At 36.5% G+C, this 27,301-nt stretch overlaps 1 protein-coding gene across 3 annotated transcripts in view; it reads right to left on the bottom strand.

The window, feature by feature from the left end:
- Positions 1–27,301, bottom strand: part of PDE7A (phosphodiesterase 7A) — an 84,428-nt gene that overhangs the window by 17,909 nt on the left and 39,218 nt on the right. For all 3 annotated transcript variants that reach the window (XM_033126385.1, XM_033126383.1, XM_033126384.1), the window contains exons 2-5: positions 24,278–24,338; positions 20,306–20,389; positions 6,677–6,828; positions 4,891–4,954 (exon numbers count right to left, since the gene is read on the bottom strand). In XM_033126385.1, the coding sequence (XP_032982276.1) occupies positions 4,891–4,954; positions 6,677–6,828; positions 20,306–20,389; positions 24,278–24,338 (361 nt within the window). The remainder of the gene's footprint in view (positions 1–4,890; positions 4,955–6,676; positions 6,829–20,305; positions 20,390–24,277; positions 24,339–27,301) is intronic.

The following is a 27,301-nucleotide window of genomic DNA, read 5'->3' as shown; positions in this document are numbered from 1 at the left end:
TTCCACTCCTCTGTCCTTGACAAACTGGAGTCACACCAAGTGTAGAAATTAAATTTGGAAAAACAATGTTTTTGGAAAAACATTTTTATAATGTCTAGTTTTCCCTTCCAACTCTCCATTTTTTGTACCTTCCATTATTTCTCAAAGTTTTGTAGATTTCCTCTATAGGACACACATACTATATTATTTTAACAATTAAATAGACTGTGTTTTAAAGGGTATGAGTGCATAATTACTGCTAGCATTCAGACAATTACAGTAACATAAACATGATTCTAGTATTCCCTAAAGAAATCTATGATTCTTATAAAAATGCATGAAAGGCCTAACTAGTCCCACATTGAAAATTTTTTGTAAAAATATTTAGGAAGGATTACAGAGGACTATTGGGCTAAACTCATTACCTAAAACTGCCTAAACAATTGCCAACAGAAACTCATGGCTGAGAAAAAAGGAAACTAATTGGAACAATATTTGCATGAGCAATACTGGAAAGTATGTAGCAACGCAAAAGAAATTTATTTTTTAAACTACCTGACATATCGCCTTCAAAAGGGAAAAAAAATTTTAATATTTTCTTTTTATGAAATTAAATGTTAAGATTCATTCAAATCTTGATAACACTCTATTGGTACAGACATGAGCCCAGAAGCAGACATGAGTTTAGAAGCACTTGTGAAAAAGTGAGCTATATTTCTGTTATTAATATTGTAACAACCAACTTTTCTTGGGTATATCCAAAGATATTTCACAATGTATAGTCAAACAAATAATCCAATTTAAAAATGGGCAGAAGATCTGAACAGAAAATTTTCCAAAGAAGACATACAGATGTCCAACAGGTAAATGAAAATGTGCTCAACATCACTGATCATCAGGGAAATGCAAATGAAACTACAACGAGATATCACCTCCCACTGGTCAGAATGGCTATTATCAAAAATATAAGAAGGGCTGGCAAGGATGTGGAGAAAAGGGAAACCTTATGTACTGTTGTTGGTGGGATTGCAAATTGATGCAGCCACTATGGAAAAGACTATGGAGGTTCCTCAAAAAAATTAAAAATAGAACTATTTTATGATCCAGCAATTCCAGTTCTGGGTATTTATCTAAAGAAAAAGAAAACATTAATTCGAAAAAATACATGCACTTCAATGTTTTCTGCTGTGTATTTACAATAACTAAGACATGAAAACAAGTGTCCATCAATGGATGAGCACAGAAAATGTCTCTCTCTCTCTCTCACACACACACACGAACATAATTCAGCCACAAAAAAGGGAATCTTGCCATTTGTGACAATGTGGATGAACTTCGAGGGCATGCTAAGTAAAATAAGTCAGAGAAAGACAAATGCCACATATAACCTCACTTATATGTGGAATCTAAAAACAAAAACAAAAAATTGACCTCATAGATACAGAGAACAGATTGGTGGTTGCCAGAGGTGAGGGTTGGGGGTGGATAAAATGGGTGAAGGGGATCAAAACATACAAATTTCCAGTATAAAATATATAAATAAGCCCTGGAAATGTAATGTTCAGCATGGTGACTATAGGTAATAATACCGTATTGCATATTTGAAAGTTGCTAAGAGAGTAGGTCTTAAAAGTTATCATCACAAGAAAATTTTTAACAGTGTATGGTGACAGAAGCTAACTAAACTTATTGTGATTATTCTGCAGTATATACAAATATAAAATCATTATATTGTACACCTGAAGCTAATACAATGTCATATGTAAACTATAGTTCAAATTTTTAAAAATGTATATTCATTCTGTATGTTTAGGTTATGACAGTGTTCTCCCAAAATCGTTTTCCAAACCTAATGAAACAAATTTGCAATTTCTAGGAATAAGTTTTAAGAAAGCTGCAATCTAATGGCAAAGTACCCTCTTTGGGAATTCAGACAAACTTCAAGAAATGTATGTGACATCTTCCACCAAGAACTCCAGGAATCTAGTAAGAACCAATCTATTCAAGTGCACAATCCATACCAAATTGAAAAACTGCATGCAACACTTTTTTCTCATTTCAGTTCATAAGATACAACTGAATATTTTAATACCAGTGAATAAGAACACAAATCAATGAAACATTTCAAAACAAGTGATGCTTAGTTGATATGTTAAATAAGAAACAGGCACAGTAGAACTTATTTTATATGAAAATGGAAACAAACACTTTCTTGGACAAGAAAACTGTACTTACAGAAAAGCTACCCTCATAAAAATAGACCAAAGCATAGGCCTGCCGCAGGTAGAGCAGCCTTTGATAGTTTTTGGAATGCGATTCCGGGGGGAGCTGCAGCATTAGGCTGCCTGCATAACACAGACCTGGAACGAGGGTCCTCACACGCCAGGTGGCTTTCAGGGGTGACAAGGCACATCTTGTTACCTCACATAACCTTACTCTCATTCTTGTAAAAGGAACATGAAATATACCCTACCGGACAGTAACTACTCCCCTCCTCACAGCGGACAGATGGGGACGTTTGTCTTGGTGGCAATCACTGATTTTGCCTCCTCCCTGCCTTCCCTGCAGTACCATTTGGGAAATTACCAGAGTAAGAAATACAGAAAGTATTGGACCAAAAACAAGCAGGGAAAACTATACATTTGGATCCCATGTACATATATCACCCAGAATTCATTTCACGCTAAGCCATTTTGAAATGAAAGCAGGGCTGATTAAAGAATGCCAAGTTAAAGGAATTTTTTTCTGCCCATTTGTTTCTAGATAATCTCTCTTCATGTATAGAATTCCTGTAACTTTTTCGTGGCTGTAGTTAACTGAATATATTTTTCAGCATCTGTAAAATCACAGGTGGGCAGCTAACTAAACCCTACGTAGAAACCATTCAGCCATCTTCTCCACAGAAAGGAGTGAGGTGATTAAAGGGAAAACAAATTAACTGAAATAGTGGGCCTTTACTTCTGCCCATCCTACACGATCCAAACTTCCTCCACTTTCATCACCAAGCCCCCTGACTAGCACTTTTAAAAAACAAAATTTAGAGGTCAACTATTTCAACAGTGACAAATGTCCCAGTAGACTAATACTAGGCTATGAACTGTTAGTTTATACAAGGCTAAACCTTGAAGGGGCTAAGGGAGGCATTATTTTATTTGAGATAACTACAGAGAGATATCTAAAGTAATGGGATAACTAAAGTAATATTCGTGTTGAATTAGGAAAGGGAGTTTCCCAGACCCAGAAGCAGCCCAGCCACCTGACAGTTCAGCACGTGTACTTCCAAAAAGGGGAAGGCAGAAGAGAAGGACAACTGTATAAATGACATCAGAGCCTGTCCTGTGTGGACAGGCCCAAGTGGGGGCAGGGAGAGGAACACCACACTCGCTCAGTCACCAAAGGGCAAAGGAGAGGGGAGAAAAATAGAAAAGGGGAAAAACAAAAAGGCAGGAACTCACTGGGAGGGGGGCTTTGCTGATAAGGTCAACTTTACTCTCTGTACAATTGTGCCTGAGATCCATCGATTTCTTTTCTGTCAACAGCGTGTGGACAAACAGAAGGTGACTACAAAGGTATCTTCACTTATGTACGCCACACAGCTTAAAGGGAATAATGTAGTGATACTACAAAGCTAGAACCACACTGATTCTCAAGATGAATAAAGTTGTATTTGCTTGTGCATTTTCCATATTTGGCTTCCTTACAAAAGGAACTTCAATCCAAAACAAAATGAGAAAAAAGAGAGAGGTGATTTTAAAGTATAGCAGTGAACCACACATTTATTACATCTGAACCGTAAGAACTGACTCAGTGAACTCTCCACTCTGCTTCATTTACTAAAAAGGTATTTAGACAAAAGGGGCAAAGTCTAGTTGAACTACATGTACCACCAATTTTTTTATGCCAAATAAAACTGATTTCCACAGTGTCAGATGGTTGCTGGACTTACCATGGTGATCACTTCTTTAAGTATATAAATATTGAATAAATATCGTGTACACCTGAAACTAACATTGTATGCTAACTTTGTTTTTTAAAAACGCTTAAAAAAAAAAACTGATTTCCCAAAGGGAATCCTGTTCCTGTTCCCAAAGAGAGTAAGGGAACATGAACTCTCTCCCCAAAACAAAACTCAGGAAGGGGTGAACAAAGCAGAATCACCCGTTTTTCTTCAAACCACTCTTACTCTAGATTTTAATAAGCCCCCTAAAGAAGCTCTTCCCCACGCCACCATGGAGAAGTAGTGCCAGAGGGAACCACATATGCCATATCTCCCAAGTGTGTGGAGAAAGAAAAGCCTGAGAATCACAAAGCTAGAAGAAAGGATAGCTCTCGAAAAGTTGTTAATCTACCACATACTGTGTTTCCCTGCAAGCAAAACCTAGCCGGACAATCAGCTCTAATGAGTCTTTTGGAGCAAAAATTAATATAAGACCCGGTCTTATATTATGTTACATTATAGTAAAATAAGACCGGGTCTTATATTAATTTTTGCTCCAAAAGACTCATTAGAGCTGATTGTCCGGCTAGGTTTTACTTGCAGGGAAACACAGTGTCTGTAGCTATCAAAGCTGGAATATGGCATCAGAAGATGTCATCGTAAATGGCCACAATCCAAAAAAAAAAAACCAAAAAAGAAAAAACAAGAACATGATATAATAACTCTCACTTTGGGTTATTAGTAATAGTAGCATTAATTAGGGATGGCCAAGTGATGATTTTTTTGGATTGCTGATAAGAATAATCAAAAACTGAAATTATGAGATTGATTCTCCAGGCTTATAAATCAGTCATAAAGAAGGGACAAAATGATGGCCCCTCTACCAGCAGAGGGCTTGTAAATGAAAGCAACAACCCATCAATGTATCAATCTAGACAACACATTACTTTGAGAAAATCAAATTCTTCACTTACCATTTGTTAGTCTATCAAACAGAAAGATATCAAAATTCCAATTTCCAACTTTTCCCAGCATACACTGAAATGAAAACCAAACATTCCTACTATAATTTAATTTCAATAACATTCTCTTTTATAGATAGTTCAGAAAAGTTAATGAAAATGGTAAGTGATTGATTTACTTTAAGAAATGCTAAATATCATCGTCCTTTTAATCATGGCCTTTCCAACTGGCTCCAAAAAAGGTCCAAAGGGATTAAACTCCATTAAAAAACCAAATATTACTTTGGTTAGTGTTTCTTTCAACATATTCCTATACGCCCACAATCTTTCAAGAATTCTAACTCACAGAAGTGTGATTCAAACATTGCACGGTCCAGAAACTAGATTTTAAAAATCTAGTAAAAATAAGTTATAATAACTGAGTACTTACTATATTCCAGGTGCTGTTAAAAGTGCTTTACTCACTCTTACTATTCACACCAATACTAGCAAGAGGCATTGTTTTCAATCCTCATTTATAGATGGGGGAAACAGGCAAAAAGTAAGTAACTTGCTCAGCTAGAAAGTAATAGAGCAGGGGTCTTAACTCAGGCAGTCTGATTCAGGAACCTAGGCACCTGAAATCTATATCGTACCATGCTTAAATTATTTATTATTCATTTTCTTAAAAAGTACTCCAAACTTATGGGCATTTATTTATATTCTTTAAATATCCTTATAAAATAATAGCACATACTGCATTAATTTTTAGATTGATGTGTACTTTAGCCAAGCAAACAAACCACACAGTGATCCTAAAAACCAAATAGATTATATTTTTACACTATATATATGCAACTTAAAAATTCTGTGGACTTTATTTTTAAGAAAAAAAATTTACTGTTTCCAAAAGTTCAAAGTTGTATGCATGCATTTATGAATAAATTGACATAAGCATAGTTAGATACTACTAGAAGAGATCAATTATGATATAATCACACACAGATCAATATTCTCCTTCTAAAACGCAGAACTCGTTAGATTTTTTTAAAAAAAGCATGAACACTTTCCATTGATTTCTTTTATCAAACAGGGAAGCAAATTTTTTTCACTTGAATGTCATCATAAAGGTACCCCAGCCCTATCTACACACATTTACAAAATCTGGCCTGAAATATTAAGTCAAAGACTAATTTAAAAAATATCAGAAATGTAAGATTATTAAAAATTCTCATTTGGTCAAAAACAAGCTCACCTAACCTCTACTTTCATTGAAACATTTCTTGTAAGAAAATAATGCTCAAAAATCACTGGATATAATTAATACGCACCTAAATTCTCAAAATACCTCACTGATGCAAGAGACTATGAAAAATCGTTCGTCTGAAAGTCATGAGCCCTAACTTGCTGCACTGGTTTACCTTTGAGTCAGGTGGGTGGGCTCAAACAAGTCTCTTGCTCAATTAGGCCATCATTTCCTTATCTACTGAACACAGAAATTCGATCAGATAATCCATAATATTCTTCCCAGCATTAACAGTCTGTGTGATCTTATAGCTTAATGTTTTATTGATCTACTTTTTACTTAATGTCATAATAAATGAAAACACTTTCATTTATTTAGTTACTTCAAAAATGCCCCTTGCTCTGTAATACTTAATCATGAAATGAACAGCTACTTTAAAGGAAAAACCTGAAAAATGGGCTTAAGTGACTTTCTCATACAAAAAGACTCCATAAATCAGTACCATATGGGGGAAAAAAAGGCTTCATTAAACTTATGAAAAAATTAACATTTTCTTGAAAAAGCTATACCAACCTTGGCTTGTCCATTATAATCATCATCTAAAATGTTCAGAGAATTTGAAACGGTAGTACCACGAAAAAAGCGTGAAGATCTAAGATATCGCTGGAAACTTAGTAACCTTCTGATATTTCTTGCAGACACAGAAACTTCAATTTCAGATTGAGCTGAAATAAAAGGAGTAAAAGGTGAGTATAGCAACTCAAAACTGCATATACTATCTTTGTAATACCCTTTTCTAGTTATATACAAATACTATTTTAAATTAATTAATTGCTATACCACATTTCTAGGAAAGAAGAGGTACTTTATTTGTATTTTCAATTAAAAAACTAAAAACGAAGGGGTAAATATGTAATTTTGACAGTATTCAGAAAGCTAATAATGAGGAGTGGGGCTAGATTACTAATTTGTTTTTTGTTTGTCTGTTTTTTTAACTTCCAAGAATTATCCCTCACTCGATTGCTTCAATACACTATATACACATTATGGAGCAGAAAGACAAACTCTAGTTTCAAACTATGCTTCATATTGAGAAGCCAGGTCCCAAGTTACATAAGACTTTAGCAATTACACATCTCAAATCCTAATAAGGTATCATTTCAAATGTTTCCTTAAGACAATTTAGGGGAAAAGGAAATGGAATGCAGAATAAAATAGTTTATATCCTGTAAGAGACCTAAAGGAAAGGGATAAAAATTATGTATGACGACAAATTCTAGAAAAGGTGTGGTTCCTCATTGGAGACTGAAATGTTCTCTTTCCGTAAGTCTAACAACCTTTTCCTTCTCATGTAAGAATAAACCAAAGTTTCTTTGAGCAACAAAGACTTGGGTTAAAAGTTATCTTCTAGGGAACATAGTATCTTTAAATTCTAGAATCAAACTAAATTCAGTGAAATGTTCACAATATAAACTCATGAAAACGAAGATGAAGGATCAATAAATCATCAACTCTCATCTTAACTTCCACTAACTTAGAATCACCAGGTGCAAAGGCAGGTAATCAAACATATTCTCTCTTGTGTGTCCAGTCACTAACTCCTCTATTTAATCTATAAAATGATAGTGATACTATCTAATACAAAGGGTTCTGGATTAAATGAGATAATGTTTACACAAGTCAGATGTATAATAATAGGTTTACATAAATGGTGGCAACATAGATGATAAAATCGATGCTGATGCCATTGCTCGCAGGTATGCTTCTACTTAATTATCGTAAGTTCCAAATCTGTTCATGTTGCTCTCAATAAAAGTATTCATTGGCTCCTCGTTATCTTGTAATGAACTCCATCTCCTTAGCCTGGAAGAGATGGATGTTCCCTGTCCCAGGTTCTGGCTCTCTCCAAATTCGACTCAGGTGTCACCTCACCTGGGAAGCACACCTGAACACCTGCACATACACATTTGAGAGAGATGGGAAGCATGGCCTCTGGGTTGTCATTGTTCCCGTGCAGACACCCATGAGACTACTTCTAATATTGCATTATAACTGCTTATGTACCTTTCTCCTTCAACAAACGATGACCTCTAACGCAGGCACAAACTATTTTTTTATCTCTGTATTCCAAAGCCTAATAATAGTGCCAAGTAGGTATGTGTAAAACGTACTGAATACATGTTGAATAAATGCATACTGTTTTTGGAATATCTGATGAGTTTTGAGGTTTCTGTATACTCACATAAGCGAGAAATAAAATAATGCACATTGTTATTAAGGTTTACTTCCTTATTTTTCATTCCAGTGAGTCTAAAATAGAAAACATCTAGAACAATTGTGGAGTTAAATTTTGATCTTTATCAATGTAATGCACATTAAAAGGACTGGAACCAAATGGTAAAACTATTAATGTCAAGTGATTATGTTTGAACTAGAATTAGTATGTTTGAGGAAACTAGGGTAGCCTAAGTTCAGTGAAAGCAATGTTATTTGCTTTACAAAAAGTATGTCATTTAGCCTTCAGCAATCTCAAAAGATAAATATTATCCTCCACTTTACATACGAGAATACTGAATCTACAAGAGTTAAGTAACCTGCCCAAGGACATACAGCCAATAACAGGTGACAAATGGATTTTAAAGCATAGATGTCTGTTTACAACGCCTGTGTCCACAGTATTACTCATATCTTTACAGTATTGTTTAACTGTGTATTATAAAAATTTTATACATACCATTATTCAAAATTATTCTTACTTAGATGAAAATATGTACAAAAAGCAACACAGAAAAAACGCTAATGTACAGGAATGTAAGTATTTAATGTAACCTTTCTAGTCTTCTCCTAGAATAGATCTGGAAGAGACAGAATGGAATGGCACAAATATATGGGGAGCAGATGAGCTCTAATTGATACAATAGTAGCACCACCATCTCTGTATTATAAGGTACTTTACAGTTTCACAAAATGTTGCAGAAGACACATATTCTATCCATTATGGAAAAGTAAAACCTAAAAGAGTTCGAGGTCATGAGCGTGACTTCAATTTATCTTACACACAAATGGTAATAATTTTATTACTGGCAATTACACTGCATCATGGATATGCACATGCATATACACTAATACTGTATTTCCCCAAAAATAAGACCGGGTCTTATATTAATTTTTGCTCCAAAAGACTCACTATGGCATATTTTCAGAGGATGTTTTATTTTTTCTTGTACAACAATCTACATTTATTCAAATACACAGTCATGTCATCTTCTTCTGGAACATTGTCATAACGTAAATGCGTCTGTCTGGCTGATGATCCTAACTGGGGCTTACTTTCGGGGTAGGTCTTATTTTCGGGGAAACAGGGTAGTAGGATCACTGCTTTCAAATTATATGCCCAAACTAATGAACACATCCTTGAAGGAAATTTGAGAATCTCTTTGGGAGGATAATTGTATAAGATCCAAAAAAATGAATGAGCTTTATCTGAGGAGAAAACCCCAACAACTCAATCTGCTATGCCAAGTTTCTATATCAACATGGCAGGATTCACACCATGAGCAGTTAAGACAACTGGCATTGTCTGGAAGTCAGGACTCTATCCACAAGGTCACGGTTATACCTTCCCCCTGCCTTTCTCCTATTTTCTGGATGACTTCTCACAAGTCACAAGTTCTCAAAGTCTCATTTTCCTTATCTGAAAAAAACTAACAATAATTCATGTCTTTTGCCTGTTTCACAGAGCCCTGAAATTGGGACTTTCTGTTTTGACCATCTCAAGTTGAGAATGAATGTTAGACATTAACTCAAGGTGAAATTCTCACTCATAATAGGAGCCCAACGCCTTCCAGACTTTTACTTTAATGATAGAACCAGCCTTACTCACAACTGATTATTTCACAGTCTAAGGACAGAGATCCTGTCCAGATGAAACAGCAAATCATCTAGAGAAAAGTATTTTCTTCACACAGAGGGCCTGAGGAGCCTCCTACACCTAAGATTACATTCTGGAAAGAACTGAAAATCCCACGAGAACTTGCAGAGATGGCAACTAAAACTACCTGGAAGCTCTAAGACTTAATACAGGATCAGAACTTGGTGACGGGGGTGGATATTTGATTTTCTCACCAATCTAATTTTTGAATATGTAATTCACTCATGTTTCAAAAATGAAAAGGAGGAAAGGAGGGAGGGAGAGAGGAAAGATCAGTGAAAAACCTCAACCTACCAGATCCACCATCCCACCAAGTGCCAAGGCCTCCCCTAAAATGATAATCTTCTTCTCAGAATTTCTTGTGTATCCTTCCTGAGGTTTTTCATCAAATATATGGAAACATCATTATATATTTTTCTACCTCTTTTACATAAATAGCAGCATAGTATACAACCTGGTCTGCATCTTGCTTTTTTTTTAATCTGACATGCCACTGTCTTTGTTTTAAAGAGTCATTAGGAATGGGCTGAATTTTCCAGGACTAACCCTTTACACCCAGTGCTCAGCGGGGATGGGAGCGAGATCTTAGGAGAGGACAGAGGAGCCCTCTGAGCTTCGCCACCCCAATGGCGCTCTCCTCTGCTTCTTACCAACACGCCTTTGCTATTTCTCTAAATTGGGCCCAGGTGGACTGCACCTACCCCTTCTCAGGCCAGCTCATAGGCCAAGTGTGGCAAGTAAAACATTTAAGTTTGTACTTCAGGGTGAGTCCCTTATACTAAAAAAAAAAAGAGAGAGAGAGAGAAAAAAAAAGGAAGAAAAAAAGAAAAAGGTTATTAAGAATTCTGCTGTGGCTTAACATATGGTCTATTTTGGAGAAAGTCTGAAAAGAATGTGTACTCTGGAGTGTTCCATACATGTCTGATAGGTCTGATTGGCTTAGGGTTTTATTCAAGTCCTCTATTTCTTTATTGATTCTGTCTGGTTCTATTCATTATTGAAAATAGGTCAAGTCTCCTTATTGTAGAATTGTCTGCTGCTTCTTTCAAAGATGTCAATGTGTGCTTCATATATTTTGGGGTTCTGTGGTTTAATGTGTGTATAATTTATATTTTCTTTCTGCGTTGAACATTTTATCATTGTATAATGTCCTTCTTTGTCTCTTGTAACCTTTTCTGACTTACAGTCTACTTTGTCTGACAATAATATAGCCACCCAGCCCTCTTTGCCCTGCCCTCTTTGCCCTCTTTTGGTTACTATTTGCATGGAATGTCATTCCCATCCTTTTACTTTCAACCTCTTTGTACAGTCCTTATATCTAAAGTGAGTCTCTTCTACACGGCATACAGATGGACTGTTTTTTCAATCCAATTTGTCCATCTCTGCCTTTACACAGAAGAATTCACTTCTGCCATTTTTTATGTTTTATTTATGTTCCTTAATTCCTCAATTATTGCCTTTAGTTGATTTTTTTTTTTAATTTTTATTGGGGAATACTGGGGAACAGTGTGTTTTTCCAGGACCCATCAGCTCCAAGCTCAAGCCATTGTTTCTCACTGGTCCATGTGGGAATCAAACCGGTGACCTTGGTGTTATGAGCACTGAGCTCTAACCAACTGAGCCAACCGGCCACCCCATCATCTTGTTGATTTTTATAGTGTGCCATTTTGATTCCCTCTTCTTGCCTTTTCTATATATTTTTTTAGTTATTTTCTTAGTGGTTATCTTGGTGATTACAATTAATATCTTAAACTTCTAACACCCTAGTTTGAATAATACCAACTTAGTGTCAACAGTGTACACTCTTTTTTAATCTCCATCTCTTCCCCTTTATACTGTTATTGTCACAGACCATTAAATAGGTTTATAAATGAATAGTAACAAAGTACAATAATACTTACTGGCTTTTGTATTTACCTATGTAGTTAATCAGTATCCTTTACTTCTATGGCTTTGAGTTACTCTCTAGTGCCCTTTCATTTCATCCTGAAGGACTCCCTTTAGCATTTCCTGTAGGACAAGTCTACTGGTAATGAACTCCCTCAGCTTTTGTCTGTCTGGAAGTATATTAATCTCGTCTTCATTTCTGAAGGATAATTTGACCAGATACAAATTTCTCAGTTGATAGCCACCCTCTCCTTTCAGGATTTGAAATACATCATCCCCACCCCTTACAGCCTCCAAAACATCAACTGTTAATCTTATTTATTATCCCTTATTTATTACAAGTTGCTTCTCTCTTGCTTTCAAAATTCTTTGACTTTCGGTTTTAAAATTTTGTATATAATGTATCTCAGTGTGGATCTCTTTCCTGCTTGGAGTTCGCTGAGCTTTTTGGATGTGTATATTCATGTCTGCATCAAATTTCGGAAATTTCCCACCATTATTTCTTCAAATATTTTTTTCTGCCCCCTTTTTTTTTCTCATGCTAGGACTCCTATGATTTATATATTGATACGCATAATGTTCCTCCACTAGTTTCTTGGGATCTATTCATTTCTCATTTTTTTTTCTTTCTTCTTTTCAGTCTGTGTAATTTCAGTGGTCTAATTTTCAAGCTTGCTAATCCTTTCTTCTGCCTGCTCACATCTGCTGTTGAATCCCACTAGTGAATTTTTCATTTCAGTTATTGTACTTTCCGGCTCCAGAATTTGGTTCCTCTTTATAATTTCTATCCGTTGAGATTCTAATTTTTTCTAATTCTCTTCATTTCCTTTCATTCTTTGTCCATGGTTAGCTTTACTTCATTGAGCCCTTAAGACAGTTGGCCATACTTTCTGGTTCCTTTGTGTGTTTTATAGTGTTTTTAATTGAGAACTGGACATTCTGAGTATTATACTGGAAATACAATCTCTCACTTCTCCAGGACTGTTTGTTTTTGCTTGTTTGTGGGCTGGAGCCATCTATATTGTGACTTTTCCAAACTATTTTTGCCTTTGCATATCTATTTGCCTTTGTTTATTCCTTGTTGTGTGTGGTCACTGAAATTCCTGCAGTCAGCCAGTGACCCAACATAGATTTTCTGAAACGTCTGGCTCTAAAAGGCAGGGTGGGGGTGGGTGAAAGAAAAGTACTGATTCTTTAAATCTTCTGGTAGATGCCATGGGTGAAGCCTCTGCAACCAAAAGGGCCCAAACCCAAGCAAACATCTGTACCTATACCTCTAGGATCTGCCAGATTAACTTAAACATGCACTCTAATATAAATTTTTGAAGCACAAGGTCCCCACTGCCCACACTGGCTTCAGCAAGCCACTCCAGGACCATAAGCCACTATCCATCCCCACAGTCTGAGGAGCTGAGGCACGGGGATGATCACTGGTCCACACACACAGCCCAACTACCAAAGAACAGCAGCCGTTCCCTCCATCGAGCACTCCCCTGTTGTTGTAAATGTCCAATCAGGATCCAGAGTCCTGAAATAGGTGATTCTGTCCCCCCACCCCGACTCTCCACCCCACCCCTGCTACCCGTTTAGTGGTTGTTTTGGTGGTGAGAGCAACACCTAGAGAGCTTCCTACCTTGTCATTTTGAGTGACATCCAACCCCTTCCTGGTCCCTTCTTCTGGGAAATCTGCCCTAAGCATTATATTCTGCTCAATGTAGGTTCGAGAAAGGGCAGAATTTGCATGGAAAGGCCTGCCTGTCCAGAAACAACCATTGTTAGCCTAGGGCTCTAGATATTTTTGTATGAATTCTTTTCTTTTCTTTTTTGAGGATTTTAATAAGTTTATTTGAGCCAAACTGACGGCAGATGCTAGAGAGCAAGATCTCAAATGCTCCTCTATGAATTATTTTCTATATGCAAGTGTACATATAGTTTTTCTATTATTGAAGACATTTCATAATATTTTTTTGCTTGAAATTCATAAATACCTTTTCAAGTCAATAAATACACTTATGTGTGCCATCATTTTGACTAGTCATGTATTATCCTAAGGTATGAAATTATCATAATTTACTTAACCTTTTTGCTGTTAGACTGTTTCTAACCTTTATTTTTCTTACAATTCTGTAACAAAATTCTTATAACTAAATCTTTAAGCACATCCTAATTGATTCCCTGAGAATAAATCCTCAGATGTAGAATAAGCACATAGGAGCGCATTTCAATGGCTTCTAAAACACAATGCCAAACTGAAGAGTAAGTTTTCTAAAAGACAGTTAGACAGATTTCCAGAACTGTCTGTCCTAGAATAACTTCCAAAATATAATCTGTGGAATCGGTAACTATAAATCAAGGATGAACCATGAGGAGATCATTTAAGATGGAAATTTCTAGTTTCTTCTGGTTTGCTCCCCCCATTCTTCCCCTTTACACACACACACACACACACACACACACACACACACACACACACTCCCTCCCTCTGTAATGATTAGAAGCAAAATTCTTATATTGAAATAAGCAAGTAGAAGCCACTACAGAGAGGAAAGAATATCAAGTTGAACAAGTAATTAGGAATATATAAAAGGAACTGGGAACAGAAAACTGACTATGAGAACTTAACTAGTACTTTCATTTAGACATTTACTAAAAACCTCACCCTCTGACCATATTACATAAAATCTGAGCCTTTTACCAGTATTTTCACGAGCTCATTCTATAACTTGAGATACACCATTATTTATTTCACAGCATAATACACAATAAATTAAAATTGTCTTTATTAAAGCCCAGCTTCTGCTAGGCTAGGTCTATTTATTTCAAGTCCCAGGCTTGTTCTAGTTTACATGGTTACCTACATTCCGATCCCGCTTAGAAAGCCAACAGGGCTCAGTGAGTTAATCAAGTTACTATTAAAGAGCTGTTGGCTCTGCTGGTTCCTTTCTAAAATACCACATTACCTCACTATGTGACCATGAGCAAACTAATCAGCCTCCACCACAACTAAATGAGAGTGTTACTGAATGACCATGGGAATTACTTCCAGTCACCCATTCTTAGCTTTTCTGAGTCAAAAAAATGAAATGTGGGATAGCAGGCAAATTCAGAAGGGACGTTTTTCTCTTTTCCCTCATATTACAAAGTGGTCAGGAAACACAGGGAACAGGTTAAGGAAACAAAAGGGCTGAAGAATCAATACATCTTGAGCAGTATTCCTCCCATCTGTCCCACGGCCTCTCTGCTCTCTCATCCGCATGGCACAGCCAAAGATGCCACTGATACTCAGTTATTAGACAAGAGAGCTTTTTAACAGAAAAGCCTTTGGATCTTGAGACGTGACCACGACTTGTTTTAATGGCCCACCAGAGGGAGCCCTCCAGTCACTCCATCTGCCACCTTAGACCCAAACACATCACTGAGATGCACAGAATCGTGAATTACCCTTGGGGACTGTCTTAAAAATTTTTTTTTTTTACTTTGGTGCTGTAAGTTTTTAACTCTAGGGCAAGGTCTTGTTGAATAATAATTGAATAAAAAATCTGAAGACATTCTTTATTCTAAACCCCCCCTTCTTTAATTTTCCTCAAAAAGAACAGGAGCCATATCTGAAAGGCTACTAACACTGAATAAGTACTTTCATCTACATCTATGGGATAAGTTTACATTTATTGTGCATGGATAAATGGGGGGGTCAGCTAGGTGCTTACAGCAATGGTCTCACCTAGTAGACTATCACGTGCTCATATGGAGACGCAGTACAGCAGAGTGGAGAAAGACATGGGCTTTGGAGTTTGAATCCAAGTTCTGCCATTTTCACTAGTTTTATGACATCAGGAAAGTTATTTAAGGTCTCTGATCCTTGTTTCCTCACTATAAAATAAGCCTCACAGGACTGTTGTGAAATTAAATGAGATAATACATGCAATGTCTTTTTGGGTACAGAATACACACAATGCTATAGTTATTACAGATAGCAAATGCTTTTTTATTGAGGTATAAGTGACATATTAGTTTCAGGTTCAAATATTTCTGAACACATGGCTTCAGGCTATTTAACAAAATCAGATTTATTCTACACGACAGCATAACTTCATCCTGAAGACAACTGCATACTTTTACATACTATAGAAATAAATAGGCCTATTTAAAAGGTTTCAAAATAGGCATATCTCAATACTTAAAGTGAATATATACACAGTCCAAGCTTTATTACAAATCAAAGAAATGAGTTCTTTATCATCTAAAATTAGATCTAAAATGTTAACGTGAGAATAAACTGTATAATCAGCATTCTTTCCCTTAAGCAACTCTTACAGCCTTAGTTTGCAGAATTCAGTGTTCACTTTGACAGCATTTGATAAAAATAGTCTATATAAAACTCTTTTAAAAGACTAGTCTTATTGTTAAGGGTTAGGCATTTCCTCACCCCTCAGAGATAAGTCATGCATTATGTTGGTTATTTAGGATGCTTGGATAGGATTTTGGTTATTTAGTATGTTTCATCGATATCCACAAGTGATATTAGCTGTAACTTTTTTATTCTTGTCATATCCTTATTAGGTTTTAGTATCAAGATTACGCTGGCCTTACATAATAAGTTGTGAAGTGTATCCTTTTTTCTCTTATTCTCTAGAAGAGTTTGTGGATGAAATTTTAGTTTGGCAGGTTTTTTTGGTTTTTTTTCCCCATCATTTCGAAGCTATCTATCCTTTGTCTTCTAGTTTCTTGGTTTTTGGTTGAAAATGGTTCTTTGGTCTTGGTTTTTGTTGAAAATGAAACACAATCTATTTCTGGCAATCTCATAATCACTCCTTTGAAGGTAATAATTTTTCTTTTTCTCTCACTACTTTTTAAGTGTTTTCTCTTTATCTTAGCATTTGGGACAACATGGATGGACACAGAGGGTATTATGGTAGGTGAAATAAGTCAGACTGAGAAAGACAAATACCATAAGATCTCACTTATACATAGAATCTAAAGAACAAAATAAACAAACAAAACAGAAACAGACTCAGACAACAAACTGGTGGTTACTAGATGGGAGGAGGGTTGGGGGCTGGGTGAGAAAGGGATTAAGAAGTACAAATTGGGGAGTGGCCAGTTAGCTCAGTGGGTTAGAGCATGGTGCTACTAACAGCAAGGTTGCCGGTTCTATCCCTGCATGGACACTGTGAGGTGTGCCCTCCTTAAAAAAAAAAAAAAAAAAAAAAAAAGAGTACAAATTGATAGTTACAAAATAATCATAGGGATGTACAGTACAGAATGGGGAAATACAGTCAATCATGTAAAAACTGGGTACTAGACTTATCGGGAGGATCACTTCATAAATTATATAAATGTCTAACCACTGTGCTGTTCTCCTGAAGCTGATATAATATTAAATGTTAACTATAATTGAAAAAAAATATTGTATCTAGTCACGGGGATGTAAAGTACAGCACAGGGAACATAGTCAATAATATTGCAATAACTATGTACAGTGTCAGATAGGTAGTAGATTTATTGGAGTTATCACTTTGTGAGGTATATAAATGTCTAATCACTATGTTGTTTTATACATCTAAAACTAACAATATTATGTCAATGGTAACTGAAAAATAAATTTTTGAAAATTAAAAGTTTTTCTTTTCTTTTGATTTTCAGTTATTCAGTGCCACATCTAGGTGTGGTTTTCTTTTAATGTTACTATATTTGGGATTCATAATGCTTCTTGATTCCGTATCTTAATGTCTTTTATCAAGCTTTAGAGATTTCTCAGTCGTTATCTTTTTAAAGACTGCTTCTGCTATACTCTCCCTCGCTTCTCCTGGGACCCTAATCACCTTTCAACATTATTTTGTGCCAAATTAAAGATAGAAGATTAAAACTTTTTTTAATGTTACTTCCTTTGACAAGTGGGGTCTATGTCTTCTCTGCACGAATCTGAGCAAGCTGTGTGACAGAGAGAATCAACAGAATATAAAATGTGATGTTGTACCAGGCCCAAACCATCAGAGACCAGAAGATCCTTCACTTCCTCCTGTCTCTTGGAATGATTGCTCTGGGGGAAGGCAACTGCCAACACCAACTACCCTGAGACTACCATTTATGGAGAGAGAGAATTCCTGGCCGGCCCCAGAAATTCCAGCCCTCCCAGCCTTGGCACCAGATATGAGAGTGCAGAAGCCATCTTGGATGTTCCAGCCTCAGGAAATAACATGTAGAAAGGAACCAAGGCCCCAGACATACGGATCTAGTGCAGCCACCCAGCCGTCTCTCGCTGTTTCAACTACCCCAGATAAAGATCACGATACTGTGCAGCACAGACAAATCTAACCCGGACTCAATTACTAACCCTCAGAACAATGATCATGAAAAAGGTTGTTTCCTGCCTATAAGTTCTGGGTCATCTGCTCCTATTGGGAGAGATAATCCTCCACAGAGGCCTTACCTGTCCATGCACATTCTTGCCAGATGTGCCTAGAATGCCAAGCCCTGACCAATCTTTACCTGGGCCATTTCTCAGGCCTGTGTTTGCGCCTAGCAACCTTGGGGAATATGTAACATGTTTTCCTGGAACAAAGAGTAGTCTTACTACAAAAGGGGCTAAATTCCTCAAGCTCATTGTTCCTCAGATGTGATACAAACTCATTGTTTGCAAAATATCCACCTAAACCCCTCTGTGTTGCCAGCGTAGGACATGGGGGTCGCTAGAAAAACCAACATGATATTCACGTTAATTGCTGTGTCACGAATAATAAAATCCTTTGTCTCCGACCCACGGGTCTTATGTCTTCTGCCAGCATCCAGGAAGCAGTAACAGGCTAATTTATGTTTTAGCTTACAAGGTAGAATCCCAGATCTTTCACAATTCTTGACAAATTCTTGAGCAAAATACAGAGCAATACATAACTGGAACATATTCCATGTATTTTCTGTATTTTATACCTTCTTCCTCATTGTGTTTCATTCTAAATATTTTCTTCTGACCTATATTCCAATTCACTAATTGTCTCTTCATTTTGGCCTTATTTGCTGTTAAAACCATCCCCAGTGAGTTCTTATTTAAGGTATGGTATATTTTTCAGTCTTAGAATTTCCATTTGGTTCTTCTTTTACAATTTTCAGTTCTCTAATGAAGTTCTCAATCCTGTATCTTCTCTTCCATCAATGTAATTACATTTAGTTATTTTAAAGCCCATGTACAATAACTCAATTATTAGGATCCCTTGTGGCTATTTCTATTGCCTGTTGTTTCCTCTTCATTTTTGGTCACATTGTCTTGTCTCCTCATGCCTTTTTATTTTTAATTCAGTGCTTGATATTCGTATGAAAAATTTAGAGGGAATTTGAGATTTAGCGTAATGTCAGCTTCCTCCAAAGAGGATTAACAGCCACTTCAAGCAGGTGGTTAGAGGTACCAAAGTTACAGATCACCTTAATCTAATCATTGACTGAGCTGTTTCAAAGTCGGGATTTATTTCTAAGGTATAGCACTGTGGGGTTCCAACTTAAGCATCTAGGGTTTACCAGGACAAACCCCCAAACATTGATGAGCAATAAACATCCATTTATGCTTTTCTAGCTTTAAGTGTCCATCAAAATCTCTGCTCAGCTTCTCATCCACCTTTCCCGGAATCAATAGATACTAACGGGGAAAAGTAGCCTAAAATGCCAGGCTCATCTCTCTGCCTTAACAGCATTCTGATATACTTAAATACATGTCTTTAATATTTTTCCCAGTTATTCTCATATTTTTAATTGGAGTGTCAATCCAAATAATTTAGTCAAATTACCAAAAGTGGAACTTCTCCAAAAACAGATTTAATGTGTTTCATATTTAACGGTTTTAGAAATTCTGTTTTTTTTCCTTTTCTCCATTATGGGCCAGACCCACATGTTTGTTTTAAAAATAAGCATTCTACCAAAATATGCATCACCAAACAAAGATGATATGTATTTTCAGATAAACCGAAAGGATATACCTTGTCAATTAGGCAATACCTTTAGAAAATGTCATTTGCACAGAAATGTCTGGAGTAGTGAAGACAAAAATATTTGGAGTAAAAAAAAACTTCATATATATGTATATATATATATATATATATATATATATATATATATATGCATATATATATATATATGAAAAAATGTACCAAAGTAATTTCATATTTAAATTAAAAAGAAAAACTATATCAGCTTTCATATTTCTAACTGTCTCTAAACATTTTTCTAACATTATCTAGAAATAAAGTGTCATTTACCACAACCCAGTGTTTTTAAAACATTCCACACATAATATAGTTTTTTCTTGTATACTTTTTCCCTTAGTAAATTACATAATTTTATGAAGATTTGAAGTTAACTAAAAGTCTGAGAGAAATATTGTGTCTGTCAACACTTACCGTGAAAAATACGGAAATCAATGTACGGATGAGAACCTCTTCTTTCTGATTCAAATCCCGCTCGACTCCTTACGCGTACATCTCCTGGACAGAATCAAGGATAAAACATACGTTTAGAAGGCAGCCATTTGAGAAGAAGCACCTCTATGCAACAAAGGTCTATGTGGTATCATATTCAGAAGTAATGGCCCACTAATAATATATACGGAATAAGTAGCTATGAGCTGATTTATTTGAAGAGGTTTACAAATTTTTCAGTACTGAGTTGTAAGGCTAGCTGAAGTTTGTCTTTTTAAAATCTACTCCTACAATACAATGATTATAATCTACATTTTAAAGTTAGCTTTCTGAAAGATGACTCAAGTAAAAATTCAACATAATATTTTATTACTCACATGGAATTAAAAAAAATGCTCACCACAAAACTTTAAAAAGCCACAGCGAGAAACAAATATTTATGAAGTGTCTACTCTGTACCTAGCACTATATTTCAGGCTACAAGGGATATGAAGAAATAGAAAATATATAACCTATTCTCAAGCAGCTTATCATTTTTTAAATGTACAGAAAATTAAAATTGTTAAAAAGTCTGCCTTAAATGTTTAATCTGAGCAATCTTCTCTTTTGTCTTTGACAGTGGGTGTACCCAAGGTCTTTAGCTGGCTCTTGAAACAGCTCAGTACTGTTTCTATAATACATGTATCGATACGACGTTTGGACCTACTTCTCCATATAGCACCACTGAAAACCGTGTACAGGCACTCTCTCGTGCCTATTATAGGCATTATTTTATTTAATTTTCTAACCAACTGAGAGATAGGATCTTTTCTTAGTAGTTTCAGGTGAACAAAACAATGTAATAGTTAGACATTTACACCCCTCACAAAGTGATAACTCCCCCCCAATCTACTACGCCTCTGACATCATATATAGTTGTTACAATTCCATTGACTATATTCCCTATGCTGTACTCCACGTCCCATGACTATATAAATATATATACAGAAGGTGCCAAAAAATGTATATTTTTAAAAAAGAAAAAAATGTATTAAAATTCTAATAGTCAATATATTAGGTTGGTGCAAAAGTAATTGCGGTTTTTGCAATTATTTTTAACCTTTTAAACCACAATTATTTTTGCACCAACCTAGTAAATCGATAACAAAAGTTGAATACAAGTCACATTTGACTTCTGCAATTACAAGAGGTGTTCAAAGTGTTTACCATCAGCATAATTTTAATACAGTTTTTTTCCTTTCTTAAAATGTGTATACATTTTTTTAGCAGTGTGTGTGTGTGTGTGTGTGTGTGTAAATAATAGTAGTCGGGTATCTACACAGTCTATGAAGTGGTCTCCCTAATAAATCCAGTGCCCATCTGGCACCCTATATAATCTTTACGTTATTGCTTATTTTCCCCAAACTGTATTTCGTATCTCCGTGGCTATACTGTGACTACTAATTAGTACTGTCTAATCCCTTTACCTTCTCCCCTAGCCCCACCCCCCTCCCATCCAGCTGAGAGATAGGATCTTTACCCCATTTTACAGATGCAGAAACTGAGACTTGAAATATAGAATGTCCATGCCACAAAGCTAGTATGAAGGGTAAGTGAAGATTTAAACCTCCGTCTGGGGGCTCCAAAGACAGGACCTTTCCCACGATACTTTCACAGACTCCAAGTTCATAACCTTTCAGTCTTTAGTCCCTAACCCTGAGCTCTTGCAATTCTATTTGCCTCGAAAGCTTTCCTGCTTGCTCTTTGTTTCTCCAAATAAGGCCATCATTTCCGTCAAGGCTCACGTCATCTACCATGAGTCCATCCTACAATGATTAATCACTTCTCTCACGTGGTGATTCCTTCACTCTGCCACAAATGTTTCCTGAGCACCAACTACACGTCAGGCACGGGAAATACAGCAGTGAGCAAACTACATAAAGTCCTGTCTTCGTGAAGCTTATCCTTTCACTGAGACAAATAATAAAACAAATAAATAATTTCATCCTGTGGAGACGGCAAAGATTACGTGGAGAGAATGAAAGCAAGCTAAGAGGAGTAAGAGGCAGGAGAGATTCATCGGTGTGGTCAGAGAAGGCCTCACTGGAGAGGAGGCATTGGAGCGGAGACCCGAAGGAAGTGAGGCCGTGAGCCACACGGCCGTCTGGAGCAAGAGGTCTCCAGGCGTAAGAAACAGGAAGTACAAATACCCTCAGAAGGCAGCATGCCTGGCATGTTCAAGGTCAAGCAGAGAGGCCCACATGGCTGGAGTGAGGAGACCTGGTGGGAGGTGAGGTCAGAGAGGTCCTGGGCTAGATCGTAATGGACCTTCATGGGCCGTTACAGCTTTGGCTGCTACTCTATGGTAGAAAACCATGAGAGAATTCTGAACAAAGGAGTGAGAGTGGTTTAACTCATGTCTGAATAAGTCCACACTGGCTGGGTAGACGAGAATCGTGTAGAGGCACGGAGGTAGACCAGGGAGACCCGTTAAGGAACAGGTGCAATAAACGAGGCAGTAATTATGGCTGGGGGGAGGGGGACGTGGGAGCTGTTGGTCAAAGGCTGTAAAGTTTCAGTTATGCAAGAGAATTCTGGCCCTCCAATGCACAGCAGTGTGACTCCAGTTAACAACACAAAAATAACAACATCTATGGCTTAAATGGGGTGGTAACAGCACTGGGGTGGTAGAACTCTGGATAGAGTTTAAAGGTATCAGCCAGGAAGATTTGCTGATGACGTGGACATAGCGTATGTAAGAAATAAGAGTCCAGAAGGACTCCGATGCTTCTGACCCGACAACCAGAAGAACAGAGTTACATTTTCTGGGATGGCAAGACTGCAAAATGAACAGCCCGGGGAGCATACTCATAAATCCTTATTTTAACAGACATGTTAAATATAAAGTACCCATAATACACCCACGTGGAGATGTTCTACAGAATTGAAAAATACATATATGTGTGTCTAAAGTGCTGTTTTAAGGCAAGCAGAATCCTGGAGGGAGAAATGGAGACAGTGAAAAGGAAAGGGCTGAACATTCGTGGGAAGAAAATATGTACTAGAGTAGAATGAAACTGAGGCAGATAAGATACACAAGGTGAAGCTAAAGAGGAAACAAAAGGAAAAAGCAAGACCAGAACACTGGAGAGCACTTAGGCTGAAGAGTATGAAAAGGAATTAGTGCAAGAGGCACCCACCCACCCCCGCAAAAACAAACAAACAAAAAAACAGAGGTAGGTGAAGAATAAGGATGGCTCAAAATCATAGAGTTGAGGGAGGAATTCTGAACATGGGGAGGGTAGCCATGGAAGATGCCTCCAAGAAAAGATGGGTAAACCTGCCTATAGGAATCTGAATAGCACATATTTAATAGTATGAATTAAAAGTACAAGGGATCAAGGATGTGGATCAAGAGATAAATCTGGCAGAGAGAAGGGAGGGAGGGAGAGAGGGAAGGAGGGAGGGAGAGAGAGAATTCCACATAGATACACATCTAAATTCATTTTACCTTGTGGACTTGAGTAATACATTAAAAATTTAAGAACTGAGATGAGAAGACAAATGGTCTTTCTCACCAGCCAACTGAGAACAAAATACATGCAGTGACAGGACTACGTGATTAGCTATTTCATGGCCTCCCCTCTATGTTAGCATGGACATTTCTTTAGTATTTAGCAACTATAATACAAATCTCAGACTCTTCGGGAAGAACACTCAGGATGCAATTTAATATTGGGTGTCAGTGACAGAGTCCCAGGTACTACGCCAGAGATTTCTCAATTACCTATGACTCTAAAATGCCTCTTCATTCACATCACATTCAATACTGGTTTCTAGATTCTAAACTTCAAAGTAATAGATTATTTCTGCTGCAAACAGTGATGAAAGACTACTTAATGAAAGATATCTCAATTTCAAATAACAGTAGATAACAAAATTAACTGATATCAGTACAAAATAAAAAATGCTTACCTAGCATACGAATGTACAACGCAGTCTGATCAGAACTGTCATAGGAAATAGCTCCACGCCTCTAGAAAAAAACATATATACATTTTTAATGCATGACAATTAAATGTATTAAATTCACCAGCATGTATTTATTATTTGTGAAGCACAGTGCAAGAAAAGTTGGATATACAAAAATGAAATTAGATATAGCATCTGCTCTTGAAATCTATAGTAGTGAGAAAGACAAAGAATTATAATACAATATGGTTAAACACGACCATAAAGATGGATACAAAGTGAGGAATATGCAGTAGGTGGAAATTTAATGTTGAAGTATGTCAGACAAGCCCACTTGGGGAGAGATCTTCTACAAAGGGAAACAGAACTGAGGAAGACAGAATGGTTCAACTGCTTTACTGTTCCCTTACTTTAAATGTGGATGAATAAGCAGACAAACAAGAATCATCAGACACTTGAAGAAACCCATTAGCTAGAAATGGAACAAAATAAACCAAATGGCCCAGAGGCTAGCAAGAAATAAAACAAACAGATATAAAAATGTCTCTTGCAACAATATTCACAATAGCCTAAAATTGGAAACAATCCAAATGTCCATCCACTAACGAATGGATAAAATGTGGTGTAGCCACACAATGGAGTAGCATTCAGACGTAAAAAGGAATCAAGTACTAATACAGCTGAGCCTTGAGGACAGCATGGTGAGTGAAAGCAGCCAGTCACAAAGTACCACATACTATATGGTTCCATTCCCACGAAATGTCCAAAACAGGCAAATCCATAGAGACAGAAAGTAGACTGGTGGCTGCCTAGAGTTGGGAGAGCTGGCAGGAAATGGGGAGTGAATACCAATGGGTACAGGGATTCTCTCTGCAGTCCAGAAAATATTCTCAAATTAATGACTGCACAACTCTGTGAATATACTCAAAATCATTGACTTGTACACTTTAGATGGGTGAATTGTATGGTATGAGTTATAGCTCAATAAAAAAATACTGCAAATTTAAAAAATAATTGCTAAAACAAAACAAAAATTATAAGAGCTGAAGCACCGTCAACAAGTTCTACCAACTCTACCTTCACATCCAACTCTCTTCCTCTATCGAAACTCCTTCATTCTGTCTGAGGCAATAGCATCTCTCCCCTGCACTTCTGCAATGGGCTGCTGGCTGGTTTTCCTGATGCAGCTCTTGTCCCCCAGCCCACTCTTCACACAGAAGCAAGAGTGAACCTTTCAACTACTGCTCAGACTCCTCCCATGGCTCCCCATACACTTGGATTAAAGTCCAATCAGCACGCTCTGATTTCCAAAGGACTCCATGATCTGCCTCCCTCTGACCCAGTCCCGCCAGCCTCCTTGCTCTCGTTCAGCCCCGCCAAATGCACAGAAGCCTTTACACTTGTTCCCCTGCCCAGGGTCACTGCATCACTGTGTCCTCATCTCTTAGTTCTAGTCGTCTCTCCAGAGGTATTCCCAGGCTACCAAATCTGAAGTCACGCTCTTCCACAGCTACCTACCTGCATGGCCTCTACATCACCACTTAGCTGATGTGACCACGTTTGCTTGTTCTAAAATAAAAGCTCTACGAGAACAGGAACTGTGTCTGTCTCATTCACCACTGTTCCCTGGCCCCCAAAACAGTAGCTATTATTTAGTAGATTCTAAATAAATACTTGGTAAATAAATGATTAAATGCATTTATTGCAAATAAACAAATAATTTATAAGTTGATAAATTAATGAATAACAGAATTGATATAAAGACAGATTAAAAATCTAGCAAGTAAAATTAACTACACCTCCTATTAGAAACTAAGCTCTGTGGCGGCAGAGACTTCATTCACTGCTGTATCCCCAGATCTAGAAATCCCAACATTTAAAATAGTGCCTAGAGCATTGAAAGTGATCAATAATATTAGTTAAATAAACAGGTAAGGAAATCCTTTTAAAAACAGTAATAAATAGAACTAGTGCCACAAACTATTAATAAAGTAGTGTGCACACTATAAAGATACAGTGAAAATAGTCAACAGAGAATCTAGAATCAAATCAAGAATATACAGTAATTTTCTATGTGATAAATATAGGATTTAAAATCTGTGAGGAAAATATTGAATTAATAAAAAAATAATAGATTAAGTGTTGGCTATCTGGAAAACCAAAAATGCTATATTATTACCCTCCTATTTAAATAAATTACACATGAAACAACAAAATTAAATGTAAAAAAAATTAAAGCACAAAAATATTAAAAGAAAACATGACCGCATTAAAAAGAAAATCTTAACTAGAAAAGGCCTTTCTAATTGTTCCATAAAATCTAAAAGTCATGAAAATGGATCAATTTGGCCACTTAAAAGTTAAATTATGTATAGTAAAATATAAACAAAAGCTAAAGAAACCTCAAACCAAGAAATAAAAGTTCAACAAGATATGACAAAGGGCTAATTTTTCCCTAAAAAGGAAAGGACAAAAAGTTTGTGTCTCCCCAAGTCAATTAGAAGACAATAAAGAGTGTAGGAAAACAGAACACAATCATACTATTTACAAGAAATAATAAACCAATAAACACAAGAAAAAATGCTTGATTTCATTAACAAAAGAAATACACATTACAGCAGCGAGATCACATTTTTAAGTATCAGATTAATGATCTTCCCTGACAAAACTGTTATAAGATTTACAACTCAACATAGACCTAAAAATCTCAAGGAAAAATAATCATACTTTCATTATTATTATAAAGAAAATTTATTTTATTTAAAGCCCTCATTTGGATTTAATATGCAAAACAACTCCCAAATCATTCTCTCCTTAATGCTTACCATTTAAGAAAAAAGCATCAATTAAATTCTTATATGATTTCATGTATCCTTAAAAAAAAAAAAAAAAAAAAAACAACCTTTGATGAAATGTAAAAGAAACCAAAGTTTCAAGCAAAAATAAAATTCTAAGTCTAACACTGGTAGCCTCCAGGGAGGCAGACGGACACAAAGGAAGGAAGATGACTCTTCAACGTGTATCTTT

This window comes from Rhinolophus ferrumequinum, chromosome 14, assembly GCF_004115265.2.
Source record: "Rhinolophus ferrumequinum isolate MPI-CBG mRhiFer1 chromosome 14, mRhiFer1_v1.p, whole genome shotgun sequence".
Classification (NCBI taxonomy): Eukaryota; Metazoa; Chordata; class Mammalia; order Chiroptera; family Rhinolophidae; genus Rhinolophus; species Rhinolophus ferrumequinum.
The sequence above is the reverse complement of the archived record's forward strand: the minus strand, read 5'-3'. Positions and strand labels throughout refer to the sequence as shown.